Raw genomic sequence first — 23,628 nt, 5'->3', positions numbered from 1 at the left:
TTCCCATTCAACTTGGCACTGATTATTATGGTGCCTGGAGGATGGCTCTTAATTACTTTGGTGATCCTCTGAGTTTTCAAACTGTTTCATAATCCAGTGAAATACTTAAAAGATCTACAGCAGAGGTCTTCAACAGGGGGACAATTTTTATTTATTTTTTTCAAAACATTATTTTAATAGTTCAGTATTGTATGCAAGATAACAGGTATGTTTATGCATGGCAGTGGTACTAATAGGCCATCACTAATTTTCATTTCCACATTTATGTTTAAAATAAAAACGTCAATTTGAATAGCTTGAATGCATGATTATCATACGTACAACATATAAAGTGTGTTTATAAATGGCAGTGGCACGGCCACCCTACTCACTGTACCTTTCACATGTTTAAAATAAAAACATGAATATATGAACCTGTGTATTATTTGAATAGCTTTGAATGCACAATAACAAGGTATGTTTATACATGGCACTAGGCCCAGTTTAATATAAAACACAATTTTGTATAATATACTGTATATAGTAGGGGGTCCCTGCTCCATCTCTCTATCAGTTTGGGGGTCCTTGGCCTGAAAAACGTTGAAGACCCCTGCTCTACCGATTGGCACCATGTCTTTTCCAGACATTCGCCTCCTGATGTGATGATTCTCTGACCTTTTGTCAGCGCCAACATGAGGTTCACAACTGTGGATTTGATTGAAATGTCTCGACAGCTGTTTGGTGGATCGCCATGAAATTTAGCAATGATATTCATCTCCATGTCTCCCTCAGGTTGAAATGTAATAACTTAAGTGATGCCTTCACTTTTCATCTAGAGCCATCATCAGGTCAAAGTCGTAATTTGCCCATGCAGTACTTTGCGTATCATATTTTGTGTTTAATGCTGATTAGGAAATTCTAACATGTTAGACTAAGATGGAGGACGTGGTAAACAATATCCCTGCTAAACATCAGCATGTTACTATCGTGAGCCTTTTTGCTTGATTCAGTTCAAAGCCACTTCAAAATTACAACAGATCCATAATGTTACCTGAGAAAAATATGTTATTTTCCTGTATTTTGGTTCATCCTGTCATATTCAACTGCATGCTGCATACTAAAGCCTAGTATACTATAGACTGTTGATAGAAAAATGGAGGCTTCGTCTTCTTTATGAGCCCCAAAAGCTCCTCCCAAGGATCTACTGCCCTACATATCCCACATGGGGTTGCCATATGGCAACAATAACTTATCCCAATTTTACTAAAAGGCAGTAATAATAAATCATGTTTTTACTGTTTAGTTGTGAAAGCTGGTCTCCTACTTTGACAGGACAAATAACTGATCACATTACATGAGCAGGAAATCCTGCTCATGTAATGTGATCCTCCCTTTTCCATGGACACGTGATCTAAGATTGTTGTTCAACATTTAGGCAAAATTCCTTCAAGACAACACAAAATAAATACTTTCTAGGGGAAGTGAACTTTTCATAATTAAAAACTAGTTTAGATGATAAGTTTTCTATAAAATGTTAAAATTAATTTGTTGCCATCTGGCAACTATATGCAAATATGCAAGCAGACAAGAAGGGGAGGAACAGGTGCCCCAAGTGTGCCGCGTTCCCTGACTTCTCAGATTATTTTCATTGTTAAATAATTCCATTATTTAAGACATTTTAAGCAATATAAATACATTTCAAAATGCTAAGTATAATCCGTGCAATAGCTGTGGTCTGATTGGTGTGTTGGTAATTTAAGACATTGAATGCCTTGAAGTGAGCAGGTGCAGAAACACGGAGCCAGGAGACGACCGAGAAAATGAGCTTGTTTTCATTAAACAGGAGGAAATGTGATCTAGTCACCACGGCAACAGAACTCAGGGATGTACACAGGTTTCGTAAATTAAAGTCAATGGGTCATATGAAAGGAATACTTCAATGTTTGATTACAAATGTGTGAGAAACATGAAATATAAAACTCACATACTTCAGACATCTCACAAAATGCATTGTTTAGTTGAAGAATATGAAAGTCTCATGTGTTCATCCATCTGGAATTTTGACCATTTAAATTGTAAGTGAGTGAATCAAAAGCTATAAGACCTATTTCTAGATTTAGCAGCCATCCGAGCAATAAAAAGACAATATAGCTGCACTAAACGTGGGCAAAGCCACGCGGTCTGTCTGTGTTTAGAAGGCGCTTCCACACCAGAGGCCTCCTGGTCCCCTCCTACCTGATCTATTCTCCCCAACCTCCGCTCCTCCAAGCGTGAAATCATTCAGACAGAATCATGGGATGTTTGGCTGCGTGTTTGTTTCTGTGCAGATAAACACAGCCTTGACTGTTGTCTCAGTAATTGAGAACACTTTTCTATTTCAATTGCAAAATGTGAGAGGGAGAAAAATATCACACAAGGAGCAAAAAACGGGGCAATTTGCCTGATTGCCTGCGATACCGGTCTTAAAAGATATGAGGGAAATATTTTTGTTTTGATTCTGCTCTGACATCACAAATAAATTATACACGGCAGGGAAGAAACAGAGATAGAAACACAAATACAAAGAAACGTCATCAAGGCTAAACAGAGGTAGAACAACAACTGTTTTGTCAACTTCCTGCTAGATTATTCTTTGTTTACGCAACATTTAGGCTATAATTTAATAAGTTATTTTTAACCAGCATTGCCAAAAACACCTCTTTAAAAACTTTGAGTAACACATAAGTAGCACAGTATCATTTGTCGAATAAGGGATAACCCACTATAGCGTTAAGATAGCTTACCGGTTAATGTTGCTTGGCCACACCCTAAAGCATACTCTGCTTTATTGTCTATTTTATTCTAAAATGGGACAATAATTTACTAAATGAACATCATGCTGTATTGAAGAAGACTTGAAACTAGTGGTTGAGACGGTAAACTTATGTTCACAATGTTTAATGAGGTAATAAATCAAGTGAGAAGTCATTTTCTGAATCGGACTTCTCTTATCAACCAGAGGAGTCGCCCCCTGCTGGCTATTAGAAAGAATGCAGGTTTAAAGCACTTTACTTTAGAGATCCAGAGGTTGCAGCCTGATGTTGAATTAGGTTTGAGTTTTCTGGAATAAAATGCACAAATTTAGGATTCTCTTTCGGTGCTGCAGCTTCCCTCTTCGGTAGCAGAGGAAGAAGAACCCCTGAAACATAAAACATAACATTCTCCGTACAAATCGAATACTAAACCTTTTTGTGGCAAAGGGTTAATTTATTCTAAGAGTTCATGTGTTCAAGCAGCAAATCCAGCAGGCCACCCTTGACAGGCGGTGCTCTTTGTTTCCCTAATGATCAGTTGAGGTCCTCTTCTGCCCACCAACTTTCAGTAATCTCCGTCCATAATAACACAGCTGCCTCAGAAATGTGGCAGGAGGTAGGAGCCCCCAAATCTAAGCGCCTTTGGTGAGAAGGAAGCAAAGCCGCTCTTCGAAGACAGACTGGGAGCAACATAAGGCTCTCCATCCCTCCCAGGGTTTAATGTCTTATTATTTTCCGCAGACAGTACGAAAATGAACAGTTTTGTCAGCAGGGACGCTGCTGTGTTGGTGTCACTTCCTGTGTACACACTGTGAGGGGGGTTGCCGACTGGGAAATGAAGGGGAATTGACTTTTCATTATTATCTGTTCATTTAGTTGGCGTGTTATATCTGAAGATTATTTTTTCGAGGGTGCTGGTGAAGGGTCGGTCGTGTGCTCAGGATGAATGAGATGAAATATACAAACGTAAAGCCAAATATATGTATACAGCTGCTGTGTCACAATCATGAATTGTCACGACACATTTGTGATTCTTTTCCTTTTATACACTTTGGCTTATAGATTTTATGTTTAACACATTGTTGGATTCGGACAGTTTGTTCTCGATGAATTATAGGAGTCCTGGATGATAAATGACTCTTTAAATGGACTTTGAGTTAATAATCATGTAAGGCAAGATGACTAACGGCTACTCCAACACGCTCCTACTTGATCACAGTGATAATGAAAATCTTTTTTTTGAACATACGGAGCAGTCAGCATCCCCTGTTATTTTGTTTGACTGTGTCACTCTGTGCCTCGTAGCCCTGAGCCATCTAGCACACATGCATAGATTGTGTGACAGCATGATTAATTGTGTTCGGAGGCAAACTAAACTAGCAGATGGGTTTGTGAGGAGTCCTCAGCAGTGGGGGGAGAAGTAACTTCTTATTTCTTGTGTGAAAAAGGAGACTGGTATAGAGATAAATGAAACCACAGAAACAGTTTGCTGACATCTTAGAAAAACGCTGTCTAGGAATCTCCAAATAATGCATTTTTTTTTAGAAGGATAAATGGCATCCAAACTTCCATTCACGCACTTTGATGGCCTCTGTGGCAGGATAAACTCTCACAGTCATATTCAATTTGAAAGACTAAGACGGAACGTTGGGCATTTTTATTGCAAATGCACAGAGAAAAGAGAAGAATTTGCAAATTCCAACTGTATTATTCTTAATGTTCACTCAGCAAATGCAGATGTGCCAACAGAGGTAACATCCTCACTCATAAGTAGCACACGATTGGATTAGACTGCAGATTATCATGTAGGCTGTGAGCACCAGGCAAGCAGATAACTATGCCTTCAGAAATTATTAATCACAGTAAACCAACGCTAAAGTGTTCTTTCCTCCAGTGAATTCATCAGCAAGGGAAAATAAAGCTGCTTTACATATAAGATAAACTAACATGCAGCTGCAAGCACAGCAAAGACTGATGACTGGGTGCAGAACATGTACAGTGCAATTTATGGTAAGTAAACACACACACAAAAAAAAAACACATTTCAATCATTTGCATTTCTCATCACTAAAAAGGCAGCCGTTATGTTTTTGGGTTGTCCGTCCGTCCGTCATATGTCCCATTCACATGAATGGGATGTCTCAGGAAACGCCTGTGAGGGGATTTCATTACATCTGACACAAACATCCACAGGGACTCAAGGATGAACTGATTAGAATTTTGTGGTTTAAAGTCACTGTGACCTCACAAAATTCATATGGCAATTATGACAATTTCACATGAATGCCTAACAGGATACAAATCTGACTGGGTTGGTGGAGGCGATAATTCTAGTGATAATTATGCTTTGCAATTTAGTTTTTATTCTACAGTTTATTGGACAGAATTGCTCAGCAACCAGAAAAGATGACATCTTGTCATGATCAAGACTCGCAGATGTGTGACCGTGAATGCGATGTTTGTATTTTTCCAATTTTGTCGGAAACAACATCAGGGAATGTAAACAGAGACTGGATACAAAGAAGAGAACGCGGCTCCAATGTGTAATTTGGCATTAACAGTGTTTTACATAGTAATAATAGTGAACACCAAATGTTTGACAGGGGATTTGTGCTCAGATTACGGTGCGCATACACAGTGATGCCTGATTGAAAGATATCCTTTATGATATGGTTTTCAGCACATTGGGCTCTTGCAACATGCAAAAACAAAGACAATGTGCCTCATGTGGATCAGTTGAGCAATGGTAGAGCCCATTACACTGATCTCCCTCACTGCATGATGAACAGTATGGCAGCTGCAAGACATTAAATTATAAACACAAACTTCATGGCGTTTGGAGAAATGTGTGAAAGACGGTGAATTGAGTTATACATGGAGCAGGGTGCACTGGGGAGCCATGAAGCAGCATTTAAACCGGGGGAAAAAAAGGACATTTGGATTTCGCCTTAGGAACAGAATTGAGTTGTTTTCTAAGAAACACCACATACTCATCCTAATTATAAATAAATAAATCGATGGTGGGGTCCCAGTATAACAACCTCTTAAACTACTACTGCGTGCTAAAAACAATTATTCAGTGTCGTATAGCTGAAAATAAATATGCCCTCAGGTACATTTTGCAAGCACTGTGAACAATCATAAATAACCCTGCAAATAAAGATAATAAATAATAATGCAATGTTGAATGCATGAATAATAACAAAAAAAAAGGATGCATATAAAAATACATCTTTAAAACCCTTATTTATTTATCCAAGGCTTTGCTGACCAGGCCCCGGCAGCATCCAGCCTCTGTCTGCACGGTGAAGCACAATAAAGATGAGTTTGTTCAATATTTTATGCCAGCGCTACTGAATGTTTTGCTTCTCCCCAACACCCAGGTCTACAAATAATACACCTAGTTATTCATCGAGCCCAGGGTGCGTTATTATCAGGCCCATCAAAGCCATCAACACATGGAGAGGCACCGGCGTGCAACAATACATTTGGAATTCAATTAGCCAAAGCACATCTTGACCTTTGTTAGCGCAACATAAGAAGGCTGCTATTGTCATGTATTGTTGTATAACTGTCCTACATGCAAAACCAACTGGATGTGGAAGTCAGCTTTGTTTTCAAACTTCTGCAACTTCTCCGTTTTTTCTCCCTTCGTCAGCAAACCCTGTGTTCATCACTTGTTAGCCTCCTCTCGCTTTCTCTTGTTACTCCGCTCCTTTCAGACTTCACACTGATGTCACTTCTTTATTGGGGCTTTTCTGTCACTTTTTTCCGTCTCCGGGGAGATGTATTGTCATTCAAACCTGCAGTTTGTCAGATCAATAATTTACGCTGCGACGGTGCTGTGCCCTTAACTATGCGACAGAGCGTCACAACAACAAAATGTTCATTAACCATCATTGTTATAGATGTAACTGCTGTCCAGTCGATTTCCTGCCGCGCCATGAGAGGGCTTTATCAGCCGAGCGTTTGTTTGTTTTTATGTTCATAGCAAGAAATAATGCGGGAATGAGTCGATTGACTGAGTAATTGATGTCTTGATGAATTATGCACTTTAAAATTAACTTCATACGACGCCTGGAGGTGACTATAGTTATTCCATATTTAATTATTTACATATGAGCTTTTCAAAGTCTGAGAACGCTTAATTCCTTGATACCTCTGGGATCATGATTACCTTATTTGATCCCATACACACTCAACAACTGAGCCAACATAGCCTAATATTGGTGTTTGACATACTTATTACACAAATCACATAATCAAGTTCTTCTGTGGATATTAGTTGTTACTAAATACTTGCATCATTGCCAGGTGTTGCGTAGCTAACAGAACCAACGCCAGCTGGTTATAGGACCTGGAATGAAGAGTGAAAGAGGTAACATGAAACATGGTTGACACATCTGACCTGTGTAATTATGATTTAATAAATGATAAATGATTTAGATTAATTTTTCCCTAAGCACAACATAATATACCTCAATTCAAAACATAATGCCAGTAATGTTTTAAACTCAGTAACATCAGTTAGCATTATCATATGTTTGCCTCTCTGAACTGCATTAACATTTCTGATGATCATTTTTGGAATAATTGGAAATACTTTTACAGCTAATATTCAGATTTTTTAGTTGAATGGTGCAACCTTGTTTGAACCTTAGTTAGCAGTTATTTAGAGCTTAGGAAGGACTTTGCAGACAAGCGTATTAAATAATGGATTTACAATCAACTTTATTAATTTTAAAGTGTGTAGAGTCTACAGTCTTCATGTAAACAGGGAGTCTTGACTAAAATATAACCCCTCTAAATGTATCACTTTAGAGAAGCAACGGTTTGTTTACAGCCAGTGCAATTTAGTCAAGGATACCCAGAAGCATTAGTGTCAACATCATATTTTTTAATCATTATTCCGTAATTAATGAGGGAGATATTATTCTTGTCCTGAGAGTTATTGGGTCAACAGATGTTAAGTGTGGCTATAACATGAATACTATAGAATGTCTCCATCTAGTGACTGAACGGGTGCAAACATTAATTTTTAAAATATGCCTCGTGTTCGTCTAGCACTTGTTCTTGGAGGAACATGGAAGGACTGATGGTAGATTATTTTTCCGTATAGTTTTTACAATATATTCCAATGACTGCAGGATCAGACTGCAGGATCAGACTTAAGGGTGATCATATTTGACAGTATTGCTGCTCTGGTGAATTAATGATTAAAGTTTAAAGCTGCTGTAATCAATATTTTTAATCAGAACAAAATTCTCAAAATGACTGGATATGAAAAGTGTCACTCATTGTAGCAGAACCCACAGATGAGTATCTCTCGACCCTGCGTGGATTTCTTTATCAGTGGGTGCAGCGGAGGCTTTGTGCAAACATCCATGAACATCCAATTTGCTGTGACCACACTGACTTGTTCGGGGAATACAGAATAGTATTTCTGTTGACGATAGAGAAGCAACTGTTTTGCTGACAAGTTTGCTGTATCAACTTTAAAGCAAATACAAGTAAATACAAGTATTCCCACCCAAAAAAAACTCTGACTCTTTAAGACTACATCTGTATGTTTTGGCTAAACGATCAACTCCATTCCTGTTCCCTCTGAGGAAGAAAACCAAGTGACATAGTGAGAATTTAATTAAAAACTCCTACTCAAGTGATATAAAATGTCAGTATCAATTCATAGAAGACCTTCTTTGAGCAGCTAATTTGGCAGCGTTTTGTGCAATGTCAGTGCGACCCCTGTCTAAGACGTCCGTCGGCAATTCCCACATCTACAACGCCTGAAGGACAAAATGAGGCCAGAAAACGTTCAACAGCAGGTCACTCTTAATTGCGCTGGAAAGGGTAATTCATTCTTTATTTTACATTTTACACTCCGGGCCATCGTTTCTTTCTTTGCCTTCTCAGAATCCCCCTCTGCAGAATAAGAGGCAAAGGTAGATAACTATAATAATGTGGCCTCCATGGACTGAATATTAAGCAGTTTATTAAAATAAAAAGTGTGATTGCCTTCAGGGATGTTCCCTGTCAGTGTTCTGCCGGATAAAAAGAACAACTGAGAAAACCTGACGAATTTATTTATTTATTCATGCGATCATCATCTGAATTCCATCTTCATATTTTCTGACAATTCTGTTAGTTTAGGCTGAGACATGACTTTGTCTTGTAAATTGTTTATATGTATATATTTATTGTTTAAAGAAAAGGTTGTGAATACTCCTTCAAGCGAATATTTATTTTCCAAATGTGGGCAGAGAGAGAAGGAAAATGTTGATGAGGCTTTTAATTAGAAGATGAGAGAAAATGACAAACACTCTGGTGGGATTTCATAATTTAATGCTCAAACTTTTGAAGTATGATTGTTTTTCTCACTAATCACGCGGGACTTTTTTTTTTAAACACAGCATTGATCAAAAGATGAATTGAATTAACTTTTAAAGTCCAAATTAATTCAATATTTGTGAGTCTAACACAATTTAAATAAGGTAAGCTTGGTGATGATAATTACCTGATAATTAAACTGCCATTAAAGAAACAGTAGAGCTTCAGCAGAGCAGCCAGAGAAGTGAATCGATGCCCGTCCTTGCAGCTATTTCTCAAAGTGAAAGATCTACAATTTCCTGATATGAGATTAAGATCTAGTAGAGCGGGATGTAGATGGACCTGATCCCTCCTGACAGTTTTCATGTGGCAGTGAGCCACCAGGGCTTCAAAACCAAGCAGCTATATACAGTTCAGCCATCATTAATTTTTTACACCTTTGTTATTCCCACCTTGACATGTCAGAACCTCTCACGTCTCCTTTTGACCCAGTTTTGACCCTTTGGTTTATTCTGCAGTACTGCCACCAGAGTTCGCCATAAAATTACAAAATTATTACATTTTTCAATTCCCACGTCTCTGAAACAAGTCACATAACAGAAACATCACATGATGTTTCTCTCTAGATACTGCCACATTAGGGTCCCACGTGAATATGGAATATGTAATGAAAAAAAAGATCCTGTAAGTCATTATGATGAGGCACTTAATATGATGACTCTCTATCTCCAAAATATGGTACAACATACCTTCATTTTGAGATGCTCAGTCATCATTGTGAGAAATGTTTTCAATATTTTGAGGTACTATGTCATTATTTTTGCAATAATAAGTTATTATAAGGACTAACATAATCTGTTTTCATCACATTGGTGGAAAGAGGCTTCCATAAATACATACGGTTTGTTGGGAACCTTGACATGAAAACATTTGGTAAGTTTCTCTATATGTTTTACAGAAAACTTCATAACCTTTCAAAATGCCAAACTTTTAAATTTAGCTTATTTATGATTTCTCTAAATATTATGTAATGCGAGTCGTTGGTGAAAGTGTATTTTGGGGATCTTTGAAATCAAATTTGAACAATTTTTTTTCCGGATCATATATTGCAAGTATTTGCATGTATTACTGTTTTAGCTGGCAGTTTTAAATGTTGCGTTCAGGTACTCGTTCTAAGCGTTCATTTGGTCTATTTTTGTATCTGAAACTAAATAATTAACTATTTGCAACTCAATTCCCCAACTTTTAATGTATATTTTGGCCATTCGTATTATCAACATTTTTATTGTTGTTGTTATCGTTTCATTTGAATTCATATTTGTATTGTAGTAGTAGCAGTATTAGCAATAGTTGTGCACTTTTATTTTACATTGTTTGAGAATTGTGCTAGAATGAATAGAAAGGTGTGTTGGCAAAAATAGCAAAATATGGACTTCAAACTTGAACAAACAGTAAAATGACAATGATTTCCGAGTGTGTGATTGTCTGCGTGTGACGTTGGATAATTCCGACGCCACGTGAAGGCAACATCCGTTACAGCTGAGGGTATCATGGCGCAGCGAGGCCGAAGACATTCACGGCGTCAAACAGCTCGATTTATACGGCGTTAACTCTGAATACTCTCTAAGATTACCAACATCGGGAGAAGACAGATAGCGGTAAGTTGACTGAAACTGAGTTGACCTGTTTTCATGTTCGTTTTCTTACAAGCGGAGCACAGATTGACAATAGCGGTAATACGTAAACTTATGTTGGAAAACAACGTTGCGAGCCATTTGTAAACATGACTTTTATGTTCTTACGCATTGTTGTCATACTAAGTAGCTTTTACTGACACTTCGTCTATGCATGTATTTATATATATATATATATGTATGTATGTGTGTGTGTGTGTGTGTGTGTGTGTGTGTGTGTGTGTGTGTGTGTGTGTGTGTGTGTGTGTGTGTTGCTTTGGGCCTTATGTATCTGAGTTATGATCCAGCATTAGCTTCTTGCATTTGAATATTATCACGGGCCAAACATGGCTTTGAGGAGAGGGATTGTTTTCTCTCACTGAGGCCTCACTGTGCTCAATGATGAGGACTTGTATGGCAGTGATGCAAATGTTTATTATAACAAGCGGTGGAATGTAACTAAGTACATTGCTACATTTACTCAAGTACTGTGCTTAAGTACACTTTTTGAGGTAAGTGTAACTACTTTTACTTGAGTATTTCTACTTCTACTCTACTACAATTTGGGGCACTTATTGTACTTTCTACTCCACTGCGTTTATTTATTAGCTTTAGTGACTTTGTAGATTTATATTATGAATATAAATCAATACTAATAAATGATGTATTAAAGTTGAGATACCCAGCAGTATATATGTTAATTGTGTTGTATATGCCAACACATAAATGAACCAATACTTATTATCCAGTAATATGATATATTATTCTGAAATGGACCGTTCTGCGTAATGAATTTAGCACTTTAAGTTTATTGTCATGATAATACTTTTGTACTGTTACTTTAAGTGTTGTACTTTATGTGTTTAAATGCAGGACTTTTACTTGTAACAGAGTATTTGTCACTGAAGTATTGCTAGTTATATTCATATTGAAGGCCTGAATACTTCTTCCTCCACTGATTGCAACCTCTAAGTGTAACTGTGACAGCGGCAGGAATTACAGGAATGTAGGAGCAGTTGAAGGAGCGCAGCGCTTGCTATTTGAAATGATCCCTTGTGGTTTTAGAATATGAAAGGAGCCTTTTGGGTGGCACTAAAAATCTCCTTTACCCTGCTTTCCCAATATCAGATGAATGAATAACGTGCTGCTTCATTCACTCGGCAGCAGCAGGAGTGTGAGCTCAGTCATGAAAAGTGCTACTTGACCCCGGTGGCGGTTCACTGAATCCAAGAACACTTCAGCCTGGCACTGTAGTGGAAGACGTAGAGACAACGGCTTTTACTTAAGTAAAAGGAGCAATACGGCAGTAATGGCAGTCTATCTTCTAAGTAAGAAGTCCTGCATGCAACATTTTACTCGACTGAAAGTGCATGACTAGTAGAAAACAATTAAAGTACTCATCATGCACAATGCACCTCTCAGATTGTTATATTTACAATATACAGCATGTTATTGGAATACCGTCATTCTATAGTATAATACTGATAAGTTGTCATTTAAGCAGAATTGTAATTGTGAGGTGGAGCTAAGATGAAACCGCTTTATGTAAGTGTTGGGTAGTTTAATCTATAGCAATACATCATATTTTATTAGTTGATCGTATTTGCCAACATGTAAAATGACGTGCCGCTACGTAACTATAGCTGTGAAAAATGCAAAAATGTCCCTCTCACATGTAGTTGGATATCAATCAATAAATACATTTAAATGCATGAGTTAGTGGCGATATGACCTATATTTATATCACAGTACAAAAAAAAAATCCGGTGACTGTATTTTATCACAGAATTACAAAATTAAATGGAATACTTCACTCAAAACAAGAATCTACCAATTCTCACTTTATTGGCAATGGAGCACATTTTAAGAAAGGAAAAATTATCTGAAAAAACTGATGTGTTTTTTGGCTCAAAGAATGAAAATGAGGTATAGACCCACACGTGTTTTTAGGACAAGTATAGCCAGCTGCATGACGTTTATTACATACAGCAGTAGTAGTAAATTCAGAGTTAGTAGCTTAGTAACAGCCAAGCTGCCGTTTGGAGCCGTGATTAAACTGTAATGCTGAGCAACCTGGATCTCCACAATCAAGAATATTCAGGAAAACATTTTTTCTGTCCATTTGTGATTTGTGGATCGCTCGAGGTGCATGTTAATGCCAGGTCTAAACATGGGCCTTATTTCAGATAGTAGCCTTGAGCTGGCCCTCCTCACTGGGGGGGGGGGGATGATATGAGTGTGGTGCAGTTGCCTTTTTATGGCCAGGAACAGACTCAGCCGTGGAGAACTCCACTCTGATGGTTGCCTCGGCCCCAGCAGCCTGGATCGACAGCAGGGAGAGCAGCTGTCTCGGTGTGGTGAGCCCACGAGGATTCTGTGCAACAACTGAGCACTGTTTGCAAAAATAAAAATGCCTTCCAGGTTACGTGCCTCTCTTCATATTATCTGTCAAGTACAATAAAAGTAGCCCGATCTTAATTAACACTTGCAGACTAAGATACTAAATATGAATAGCCAAGTTGATTCTGTAAACAGTAGAGCTGTTTGTCCTGTTATGATGACTGATACTGAGATGACAAAAATGCAAAACGACGTTAAAGCCTCTATGTAAATTGTCTCCGGTGGTAATTGCGCGCTCGCACCAGCAAGGGGCGACGCTAGCGTTCACACCGAGAGATGGAGAACGCACTGCGACCACCGTCATGAAAACTGATTCACCCCGTTCACATGGACAGAGCAGCTCCTGAATAAACATGATGAACTCGCTGAATACGTGGAAGCCACATGGTTTTATGGGGGCTGTGGCACCAAGTCATGCATTGCAGTGAATACGTTGTTTTTTTCTAGATTGCAGTGTTCAAAGTTGGCTTTTTACAAGATGATGTTGTAATTTTTGCATTGTTTTGTTTTTTGTTTCCCTCAAAACTTTTGCCTTTTTATTTTAACTCTGAATCTTGGTCTGAGGGTTGGTTCAGATATTCATGTTCCCCAGAGGATGCATCCTACTGACTTTACTTACTGACGTTCACCTCTGTAGTCTTTGTGAAATATCTGACCAACTATTGGATGGATTGCCTTAAAATTGGGTTCATACATTGATATCTCCCTAATGATTATTTGTAATAATTTTCGTTATTCCTCTGGTGCATCATCAGGTCAAAATGTAGTTTGTCAAATAATTTGTTTTAGGACAAAATATCTGATGACTAACATAAAAATAATGACAATTCCAATTAGTCTCAGCTATACTTTCTGTTTGGTGCTCATTAGCAATTGCTAGCATGCTAGCCATGTAATCGTGAGCATGTTAGCGTCATGCTTACGCTAGCTTGTAGCTTAACGCCGCTATCTCGGCCGTGTACTCTTCACACACTCCTGGTTTAAACTCTGATTCAGTAGGTTCTCTTAGTCAGAGTTTCTATTTACAGTAGTTCTGAGTATCTGCCTGTCTCCCAAATACACTTGCACCATGGTTCCCAAGTACAGGAATAGATGAAGACCGTCTCATCAACCATTTTATGGAATATAAAATAATACACACCACCCTAACCCTCCTCCTGTAGTTTAGTTCAGGATGCTGCTAAAGTCCTCTGACTAACAGCATTGTACCTCAGGCGAACACCGTTATAGTACGCGATGAAAGGGACACTGATCCCTGCGCTGATGCTGGCTGCTCTCTCTGTACTCGTCGCTCATAGCCGTGAGATTGTTTCCAGACATCTATTATTTCCCCTCCCTCTCACCTTCCTTCCCTCCCTTCATTTGAGAGCGAACATTTCTGTCGGCTATTCTTGGATCATGGTTGGTAAACACGCCGATCGTAAGTTGCTCAATACTTCTGACCTGAGGAGTATTAAGCTAAGTCGTGGCTTTAAAAAAAAAAAAAAAACGGCTAAAATATTTAGATAAAGACCAGATGTGATAGTTAAATTAATTCACTTTTTTCAGTGTTTGTAACGGAGGGCAGTGGGAGCAAGAAACACACACAACTGAGTAAGAGGAAAGCTCACGACGTCGATGTAAGGAAATGCAACTATCCCCTCTAACATGAAGACTTGTACAGGACTGTTGTTTCAGAGCAGGTCTGGGTTGTGAGGTCCTGTCTGCCCTTCAGGAGAGCAGCTTGATCCCTCACAGAGCTACAGTATGCGCACCGCTGCATTGTTGAACACTGGTGTGGAATGTGTGCTAGGTTCTTTTTGGCCAGAGGACCGGGGGCTTTACTACAACCTTTAAACAAATCTCTGTAACGAGACGCTTGTGTATTTTGAGAAAGAATGATTATCTCAAAGTCTTGACAAGAATCCTAGAAAGGCCCTTAATGAGGCCTCCTGCTAACTCAGTAGCAACTTGTGCTTTTAAGTGTGTTCAAGTGTTTGTTTTTTTTCACCGTCTGCTATATATTTTTCTCCTCGTGATTAAACTAGAGTGAATAACTAAAAAGTCAGATATACTTTTACTGTTAAACTCACTACAGCCATGAATGAGAGAAGCAATCTTTTCAACACCTTATAGGGTCAAGATTAGATGAATGTTTGTAATTGTTTAAATTATCATTATTATATTTGCATGGGAATGAAAACACTCCACATTCTGTGTGACATTTCCGGTCTCAAGACAAAAATATAAAGGCAACAAAGAGAGTTAATGCATATTGACTATTATATTACATTAAATATTGTAGTCAACTGGAAATATGTCACTGATTTTAACATTCATGACCAGAACTAATAATCGATCAATGTCCTGGTTATTTTCTTTATTAATCATCTGCTAAAAATGTAAGAATATAGTGAAAATTTCCCACAGTCCATTAAGGCGACATACACCTTCTTCTTTTTTCACTGACCAACAGTCCAAAAACGCAAATATATTCAGTTACAATTATCTGTTTTATTGATTACTTTTGTTATTAAGCGCTTAGTCTTTTTAGACCGTAGAACCTCAGAAAATCATATGAAGTGCCCGTTAAAAATACGATTTACAGTTTGCAAAGAAAAGAATAAAACAGAGAGAAAGCAGCAAATCCTCACATTACAGAAGCTGGAACTAAAAATGACGGGTTTGTAGATCTAGAACAATCCTATAGTTAGCATTAGTGAATTTCTAACATTCACTAACTAGCATTGAAAACTAAATTCGGCTGGTTCGTTGTTGACACTCGGTCCGTCGGCTGCGATCAGAGCGGGTCTGCTTTGGTGACCTGGCTGCAGAACATGATGACAGGGAGCTTTCTGTGTAGGTGTGCTGGCGGTGAGGAGGCCTGGGCTCAGCTGGCTCCTTTCTCAAAGACCACTTACTGAACGCTGACTGACCACAGAGACATACCGGTGGGGGAGCTTATACTCTCCCCACAGCATCAGCTCACAGCCTGTTAGGTGTTCTCCCTAAACACCCCCCCCCTCCCTCCCACCTTTGCCTGGAAATGGACACTGCGGGTGTATTTATAGCCCTTGAGCACAAGCAAGCTCTGTATCTTCTCGAGAGAGAGAGAGAGACCAGAGTCGTGCTGAGCTTTGCTGTCGTGTTTTCTAGACGAATCGTGCCGAGAGGGGCTCATCAGGTAGGAGCAAAAACTGTTCTTAGGGATTATTTATTAAAAATGGAGATGGCTGTTACAGTACTTGTATGTTTAGTTGTATAGTTTCTGAACTGACCACTAGTTATCAGTGTAGTTAACTGAATTTGTAATGGATTGCAACGTTTCATCTGGGGCTGAGCTTTCGGAAATGTAAAGTCATGCGTCCTCTTTGTTTTTGTTCTTTTGCCTTTTAAATTTGAAACTTCTTTTTTTAAACGTTTAAAAGTCATCGTTCACCATCACAGGCCACTGTGTATGGATTTTATTTTATTTTAGAAAGCCCAAAATCCCATTGTTTCAGGTCCTCTATTGTGAGGATTTGCTGCTTTTCTTGGTCTCAAGTGATCGTAAACTGAATATCTCAAAGTCAAAATGAGCAATTTAAAGACTTTATGAAGGGCTTTTTGGAAACTGCAATGGGTATTTCTTTTTGACATTTTGACACATAATCAGCACAATAATTGATATTGAAAGTAATTTGTTGGTGGCAGCCCTGCTTGGTGTGGAACATATAATGGTTGATGTGTGTTTCTGGTGTACATCTGTTTCAGACGAACACATCATTCTGACCACAACCACTGGATACTGAGACACCCAGCGACAGGAGAGATGGAAAAGCCAGTCTTGCAGACACAACCGTCCACCCTGCCTTTTTTCGACACGGCCCACGCCTTCAACCTGCTGCGGGGAATCCATGAACTCCGCGCCGAACGGAAGTTTTTCGATGTGACCTTGTGTGCCGAGGGCCGCGAGTTCCACTGCCACCGCACAGTGCTGGCTGCCGCCAGCACCTACTTTCGCGCTATGTTCGCGGGAACTTTAAAGGAGAGCGTTATGGACCGGGTAGTTCTACACGAGGTGTCTGCCGAGCTTTTGGGTCTGCTGGTGGACTTCTGCTACACGGGACGGGTCACCGTCACGCAGGACAACGTGGACGTCCTGCTGAAGACGGCAGATCTGTTTCAGTTTCCCTCTGTCAAGGAGGCCTGCTGTGCTTTTCTCGAGCAGCGGCTGGACGTCTCCAACTGCTTAGAGATCCAGGACTTCGCGGAGGCCTACGCCTGCCGAGAGCTCGCGACGAGCGCTCGCCGCTTTGTCCTCAAAAACATAATGGAGCTGGCTAAAGCGACGGACTTTGACCGGCTGCCGTGGAAGCGCCTCCTTGAGTTCGTGTCGGACGATGAGTTTTGCGTCGACAAGGAGGAGGCCGTTTATCATATCGCATTGCGCTGGGTAAAGGCTGACCTCCAGCGGAGACTGCACTACTGGCCCGAGCTCCTCCAGCAGGTCCGACTCCCCTTCGTCAGGAGGTTCTTCCTGCTGGCCCACGTGGAGAGCGACCCGCTCGTCTACTTGTCGCCCACCTGCCTTCGCATGGTGAACGAGGCTCGTAGCTTCCAGTCCTGCGAGTACGACCGCCACGACAGACCCTGCCACCGAATGCGGCCCCGGCCGTCTACGGGGCTGGCAGAAATCCTGGTGGTGGTGGGAGGCTGCGACCAGGACTGCGACGAGCTGGTCACAGTGGACTGTTACAACCCCCAGACCGGACAGTGGCGCTACCTGGCCGAGTTCCCCGACCACCTCGGAGGAGGCTACAGCATAGCTGCCCTCGGAAACGATATGTATGTCACAGGTAAGTTGAAACACCTGTTTTTAGTATAGATCATGTATATATGTAAGTGTAGCACAGAGGATGATCTGCTCCACCTTGAAGTACGACTTCGGCATTATCTGATGTGCCACAGACGGTGTGCAGTGGTTACAGCGGCTGTGTTTATTAGATTCACTGTAGGGTGAACGCGCCAGTCGGTAGATTTCCATTCCTGCTCCTTCATCTTATGAAATGGCCGTCAAGTCTGTGTTTGTATAAATAAACTGCAGGCTCTTTGGTTAGAGTCTCTCTGTGTGACCAAGAGTAGAGTAGAGGCAGGACATGGTGTGCTGCCAGGACAGCAGTGGTGTCATCATCATCATCATCATCATCTTCATCATCAGCAGCAGCAGCATCATCAGCATCATCACGTTTCGGAGCTCAGGTCCCCTGCAAGAAAAAAACATATTTAGCAATGTTAGCTCAATCCTAACAGCAGCGTATGAGTTCATACTGTCAGACAGGTAGATTTAGATTTTATTGTATAACCTTTGATACAGTTTATTTTGAATAACTAAATATAATTGTCAAATTTGAATCAATATTGAGCAGGTACATTAGGCTTTTAAAAAAAAAAAAAAAAAAAAGGTTTAAAACACACTCGAAATCGAGCCTATATGTCATAATAATACCCGGTGGTACACAGAATTGCGTAGCTAAAGCGAGGTTTAAATCAAAACACAGATGGTGTCATTAATCTCCCGCCATTATGTTGTGCAATCATCATTTACGTCACAACGAGAAGTTAAAGCAGTAAAAAGGCAGCTTGAAATATTAAGTCTTTTGATTTTGGACAGAGTTGTCATAGTGCACCCTGACCCTAAACAACGAGGAAATCCTTGACGCACATTAATTAACCGTGGAGACAACGCGTCTGTGTCCTCCAGGTGGCTCCGACGGCTCTCGCCTCTACGACGGCGTGTGGCGCTACAAGTCCAGCGTCAACGAGTGGACAGAGGCGGCGCCCATGCTGAAGGCCCGCGAGTACCACAGCTCCTGCGTGCTGAAAGGTCAGCTCTACGTTGTGGCGTCGGACAGCACCGAGCGCTACGACCACGCTCTGGACTGCTGGGAGGCCTTGCCGCCCATGCTGCACGCCATGGACAACTGCTCCACCACCACGTGCGCCGGACGCCTGTATGCCATCGGCTCCCTGACCGGGGAGGAGACCATGACCATCCAGGCCTACGACGCAGACGCCAACCGCTGGTCCACGGTCAGCTGTGGACAGCTGCCGCCGTGGTCCTTCACACCGAAAACTGTTACCCTCAAAAGCCTCATCTACTTCATCAGGTGGGGAGACGAGTGACTTCAGTTACACATGTAAACTACATCTTTATAGTTTCATTCACCATCATTTTGTGTGTGCGTGGAAAGTGACTGAGATCAATTTACTCCAGCACTGTACTTAAATACAATTTTGAAGTACTTGTACTTTACTTGGGTATATCTATTTGATGTTACTTAATACTTCTAGTCCATTATGTTTCAGAGAGAAATATTGTAGTTTTTACTCCACATTTATAACTAAAGTTACAAGTTAATGTTTCCAACCTTTTTTTTTTACAAAAAACAAATCAGTGTGTAGTTGGAACAGATCCACCAAAAAGAGACATTTCCACTCTTAACTAAGAAAGTTGATCCAAATTTCTGTATCAGAACTTTGTTTGTGCTTCTTTCTTCTCCCGTTAATCATCCAACGACCCGTCACATTTATCTCGTATCGACTACTAGGTTTGGCACCACTGGACAAAACTACCTAAAACTAGCTTCACCTCGGCCAGATAAAACTGTTGCTCCTTACAGATTGATGCATTAGTATTAAGGATGTGATTTATAATAACGTATCAGTCACAGGGGCCGTGACATAACACTGACAGAGGCATTACTATTTCATCTCGTAAACACTCTGTTCTACCGCTCCAGTGCTCATTTTCGTCTTCTTCTTTTCTGCCCAGTTTCCGGCCCGTGAGAAATGAGAGAGCAGAAATCCACTGATAGAGAATGTGACATAAATCAATGTACGACATGTGTTAATCATTAGTTTAGGTTAGCTAAGAGTCAAATACGGTTACGTTATACGTCCGTGTCTCGCTTACAGGAACGTCCTTTAATATTTGGGATCTGAGTCATTATTTAAAAGTCCAGAAATAGATATTTGTTCATGATACACTGTTGCTGCAGTAGTCAGTGAAGTCTGCATGAATACATTTGAAGTTATGATTGATTCAGCAGCGGCTTGACTTTGGTTTGCTTCTATTCGTAGGGATGACTCACCGGAGGTCGATGTTTATAATCCTCAAAAGAACGAGTGGGACAAAATTAGTCCGATGACCCAGGTTTGTATTTCACATCTGACGCTCGTCTGTGAGCCTGCTTTTATTAGTCTGTTATGAGCGCTAATAGTTCTGACTTGTGTTCACAGGGCTCAGCAACACAGAAATAATAACTGCTGCACTTTGTCACTAATTGATACAACATCTCTGAGTACAGTGAAGGGGATAGATGGATCTATGTGGCCTTTTTTAATGGCTTCATTATGATGACTTTAAAATGATTACTGCCTCTCGTGGTATGAATTGAACATATCAGCCCCAAAAGCAAGATAAGGCAGTAAATGGTTATCAGATGAGCCCAAAATATATCAATAAGTAATACTTAGTTTTGTTGAAGAATTCATATGGTGTGTAAAAAGAAATGTAAAGCTTTATAATTAACCTTTCACCTCCAATCAGTACCTTATTTATTTAACTCATTACTTTTCCTTTTGTTTTTGGTCTCGGCACATATTTAATCGTAAATGTATTTCCTGTTTTCCATCTAAAACAAAACATTACCAATATATTTATATGATGTCCAAGACAACGATTGGTCCAGAGCAGTGTGTGTATTTAAAGTATACAGCTTAATATTTTTACACATTTTAATTAACTCCCTGTATTGTTTAATCCATGGCATTGGGTTGGGTATCAAGAATCGTGGAATTTCACTAGTATTGGTGTCGACTACTTTCACTAATTATGTATTCACTTATATTTTAATTACTAAATGCAGTATATTGCCACCTTTTACTACCTTTTTGTAAATTTTGGGGCTACCAGATGCATTAAAGCGTAAATAAATACCATTTTCTTGATGTCGTTCTTTTTGTCCAGGTGCACGTTGGAGGCAGTGTTGCCGCCCTGGGCGGTAAATTGTACGTGTCCGGAGGTTACGACAACACCTTTGAGCTGTCGGATGTGGTGGAAGCGTTCGATCCGACCACCCGCTCATGGACTCTTGCTGGACGACTTCCTCAGCCCACCTTCTGGCACGGCAGCGTCAGCATATTCCGCCAGTTCATGCCGCAGGTGACCAGCGCGTTTGGACCCACTGAGATACCCGAGTCAAACGCCATCCACTTGCATCGGCACCATCGTCACCAAGCGCTCCACAATCTCAACAACAATCTCAACCAAAACCAGAACCAGGATGTGAACCCAGCGCACTGAGTTAGGACCTAGAAAACACCCCCCCCCTTTTCAATCTGTTCTCTCTCAATGTAGAAGTCTATTGACTGGGTGAATTACTTTCTTCACCCTGTTTGGTCTCACTGTGTGAGAGACAGTCCCGAATGTACACTAAAGCTAAAGCAAGCCACTACCTTCAAATTGAAGGTGGGGAAGTTAACCAAACCAAAGAGTTGGTCCTCAGGGTCGGGTTAAGCTCAATCACAACTAGTCTGTCTGACCGCGTTGTAAATCAAGCGTGTTTAGTTGGTCATCAAAAGGGGGAGGGATTTAATTTAGACGTGAGGATCACAGCGACGGTCTTTTATTGGAAGGCATTCATCGAGCTGCACTTGTTTGTTGACATGAAAAGTGACAACGATAGTTAATAATCAAAAAAAAAAAAGAGAGAGCGCCTCGACACAGTGAGTGTGAATGCTGGATAGTGGATTTTTGGGAAGTTACATAAGTGGTAGGATAGCATACTGGCAGCTTCATCCTGGATGTCTTTTTGTCTCGTAAAACCAAAAGTAGACTCTTCAACAACACTTTCATTACCGCAAAAATGTCACCTTTGTGTCTTTTTGTCCAAGTATTTTGTCTAGGGCAGAGTCTTCTTTGCCTCGTTTTGGTGCATCAAGCAGTGACGGGTTTATAACGTTCCCCTGACGACAGAGAGCAGAACAAGAAAAACGTAACTATGATTGGTGAGAACCGCTGCTGCAGTGTTTGTTCTCCTCTCATTGGCCACAAGGGGGCAGCAGCAAATCCACAATTTAAAAAAACTAGGAAAAGCTGCACAAAGGTGAGATTGTTTACTGTTGGTGTTACAAGAGAAAAGACTCCATGGATGAAGTCGAACTGGTTAATAACTTCCCCGCCTTCGATAACGAGCAGCACACAGTCGCTTCCAGTCCCCAGCAGGGCGAGGTGTTTCTGTGTTCTGTAACATTTGTTCAGAAACAGCAATAATCTGTTTACATTCCATAAAAACGACGGTAATCACAATCGATGTCTCGCACTAAAGAGTAGAGCTGTACAGGATAGTTTGAAGCTTCAGAGATTCGTTCATAACGTTGACATTTTCATTTTAAATCGACACGAATGCTGTGCAGCTGTTTTTTTTTGTTTTTGTGTCTTTTCATTGATGTTAAAACGCCGTATGTCTTCACAGTTACAGAGAAAGATTAGGCTACACTAATATTACACAAGAGCGTTGTCCAAAAATACAATTTATTGAAATTCAATCCATATTTGTTGACGTTTAGGCCTTTCAAAAACATTTTAACTGTGGTCAAATAGATGTATGAACGGGTCGGTATAGCAGCAATCTAACGGTACCGTAAATTACATTCATACAACCACAATAATTTAAAAGAAAATTGGGTGAAGATGTCAGAAAATATGACGACAGAAATTCGAAGCGTCATTCAAAAACTTAAATAGAAGCTTGAAATGTAAAAAAAAAGACATTCGGTGCCGAACTGAACAGACGTATGGCTTTATAGGAAGGATTGGAATATCTGAAGTAATCATCTGTCGTAGGATTTCAGGATGATTGCGTGTGATGTTGTTGATATTGTGCTGCTAGCGATAATTAGACATCTCCTTGTGTCGGTCCGGACTCGTTAACTGGGCTACATCAACCTTTTTAACCACCGGTCAAAAGGTGCATGAAGAATTTTCCTTACGATTTGTATTTACGGACATTTTAATCGTTTTTTTTTCCATGTTTATTTAAGGATATATTTGTGCTGTGGTTGCTCAAGAGGTCTCCCGCCTTTCAGTTGCATTAAGAAAAGTAACTCTTCGTAAATGTGGCCGATGGGTCGCCAGTAACTGGAAGTGCAAACAGAATCTCAAGTTGTTATGTATTTTAGCTTTAATGTTTCTATGGTGTTGTTCATGCATCGTGTTTATCATCGTCTTAGTTTTCATACAGGTTTGTGGTGTTGAATGGATTCTGTAACCTCACGTTCTGTTTGTGACATGTTTACAGTGTGGTTACCGTAAATTAAACTGCAGGCTGGAGTCACAGTTGATGAGCTCTTAGCGGGTTGCTAATGGATTTCCTATAAACTATGGACAGTAGTTGCAGCTGAGTGTGAAACGATTTTTAATAAATAGCAAGAGG

General features: G+C 40.1%; 1 protein-coding gene across 2 annotated transcripts; it reads left to right on the top strand.

Moving 5' to 3' along the window:
• The first annotated feature begins 10,642 nt into the window (after positions 1-10,642).
• Positions 10,643-23,531, top strand: klhl21 (kelch-like family member 21). Of its 2 annotated transcripts, none has more exons than XM_068732517.1 (5): positions 10,643-10,756; positions 16,904-17,988; positions 18,894-19,299; positions 20,273-20,345; positions 21,162-23,531. In XM_068732517.1, the coding sequence occupies exons 2-5, from the start codon at positions 16,962-16,964 to the stop codon at positions 21,495-21,497; spliced, it is 1,842 nt and encodes a 613-aa protein (XP_068588618.1). In that variant the 5' UTR covers positions 10,643-10,756; positions 16,904-16,961; the 3' UTR covers positions 21,498-23,531. The 2 variants fall into 2 exon arrangements, with proteins under 2 accessions (XP_068588618.1, XP_068588619.1); XM_068732518.1 differs by lacking the exon at positions 10,643-10,756 and adding an exon at positions 16,253-16,334.
• Positions 23,532-23,628: the final 97 nt, after the last annotated feature.

The sequence above is a fragment of the Cebidichthys violaceus genome, unplaced genomic scaffold (genome assembly GCF_023349555.1).
Source record: "Cebidichthys violaceus isolate CVI_PGR_0920_01 unplaced genomic scaffold, fCebVio1.0.p SCAF_6, whole genome shotgun sequence".
NCBI lineage: Eukaryota > Metazoa > Chordata > Actinopteri > Perciformes > Stichaeidae > Cebidichthys > Cebidichthys violaceus.
The sequence above is the reverse complement of the archived record's forward strand: the minus strand, read 5'-3'. Positions and strand labels throughout refer to the sequence as shown.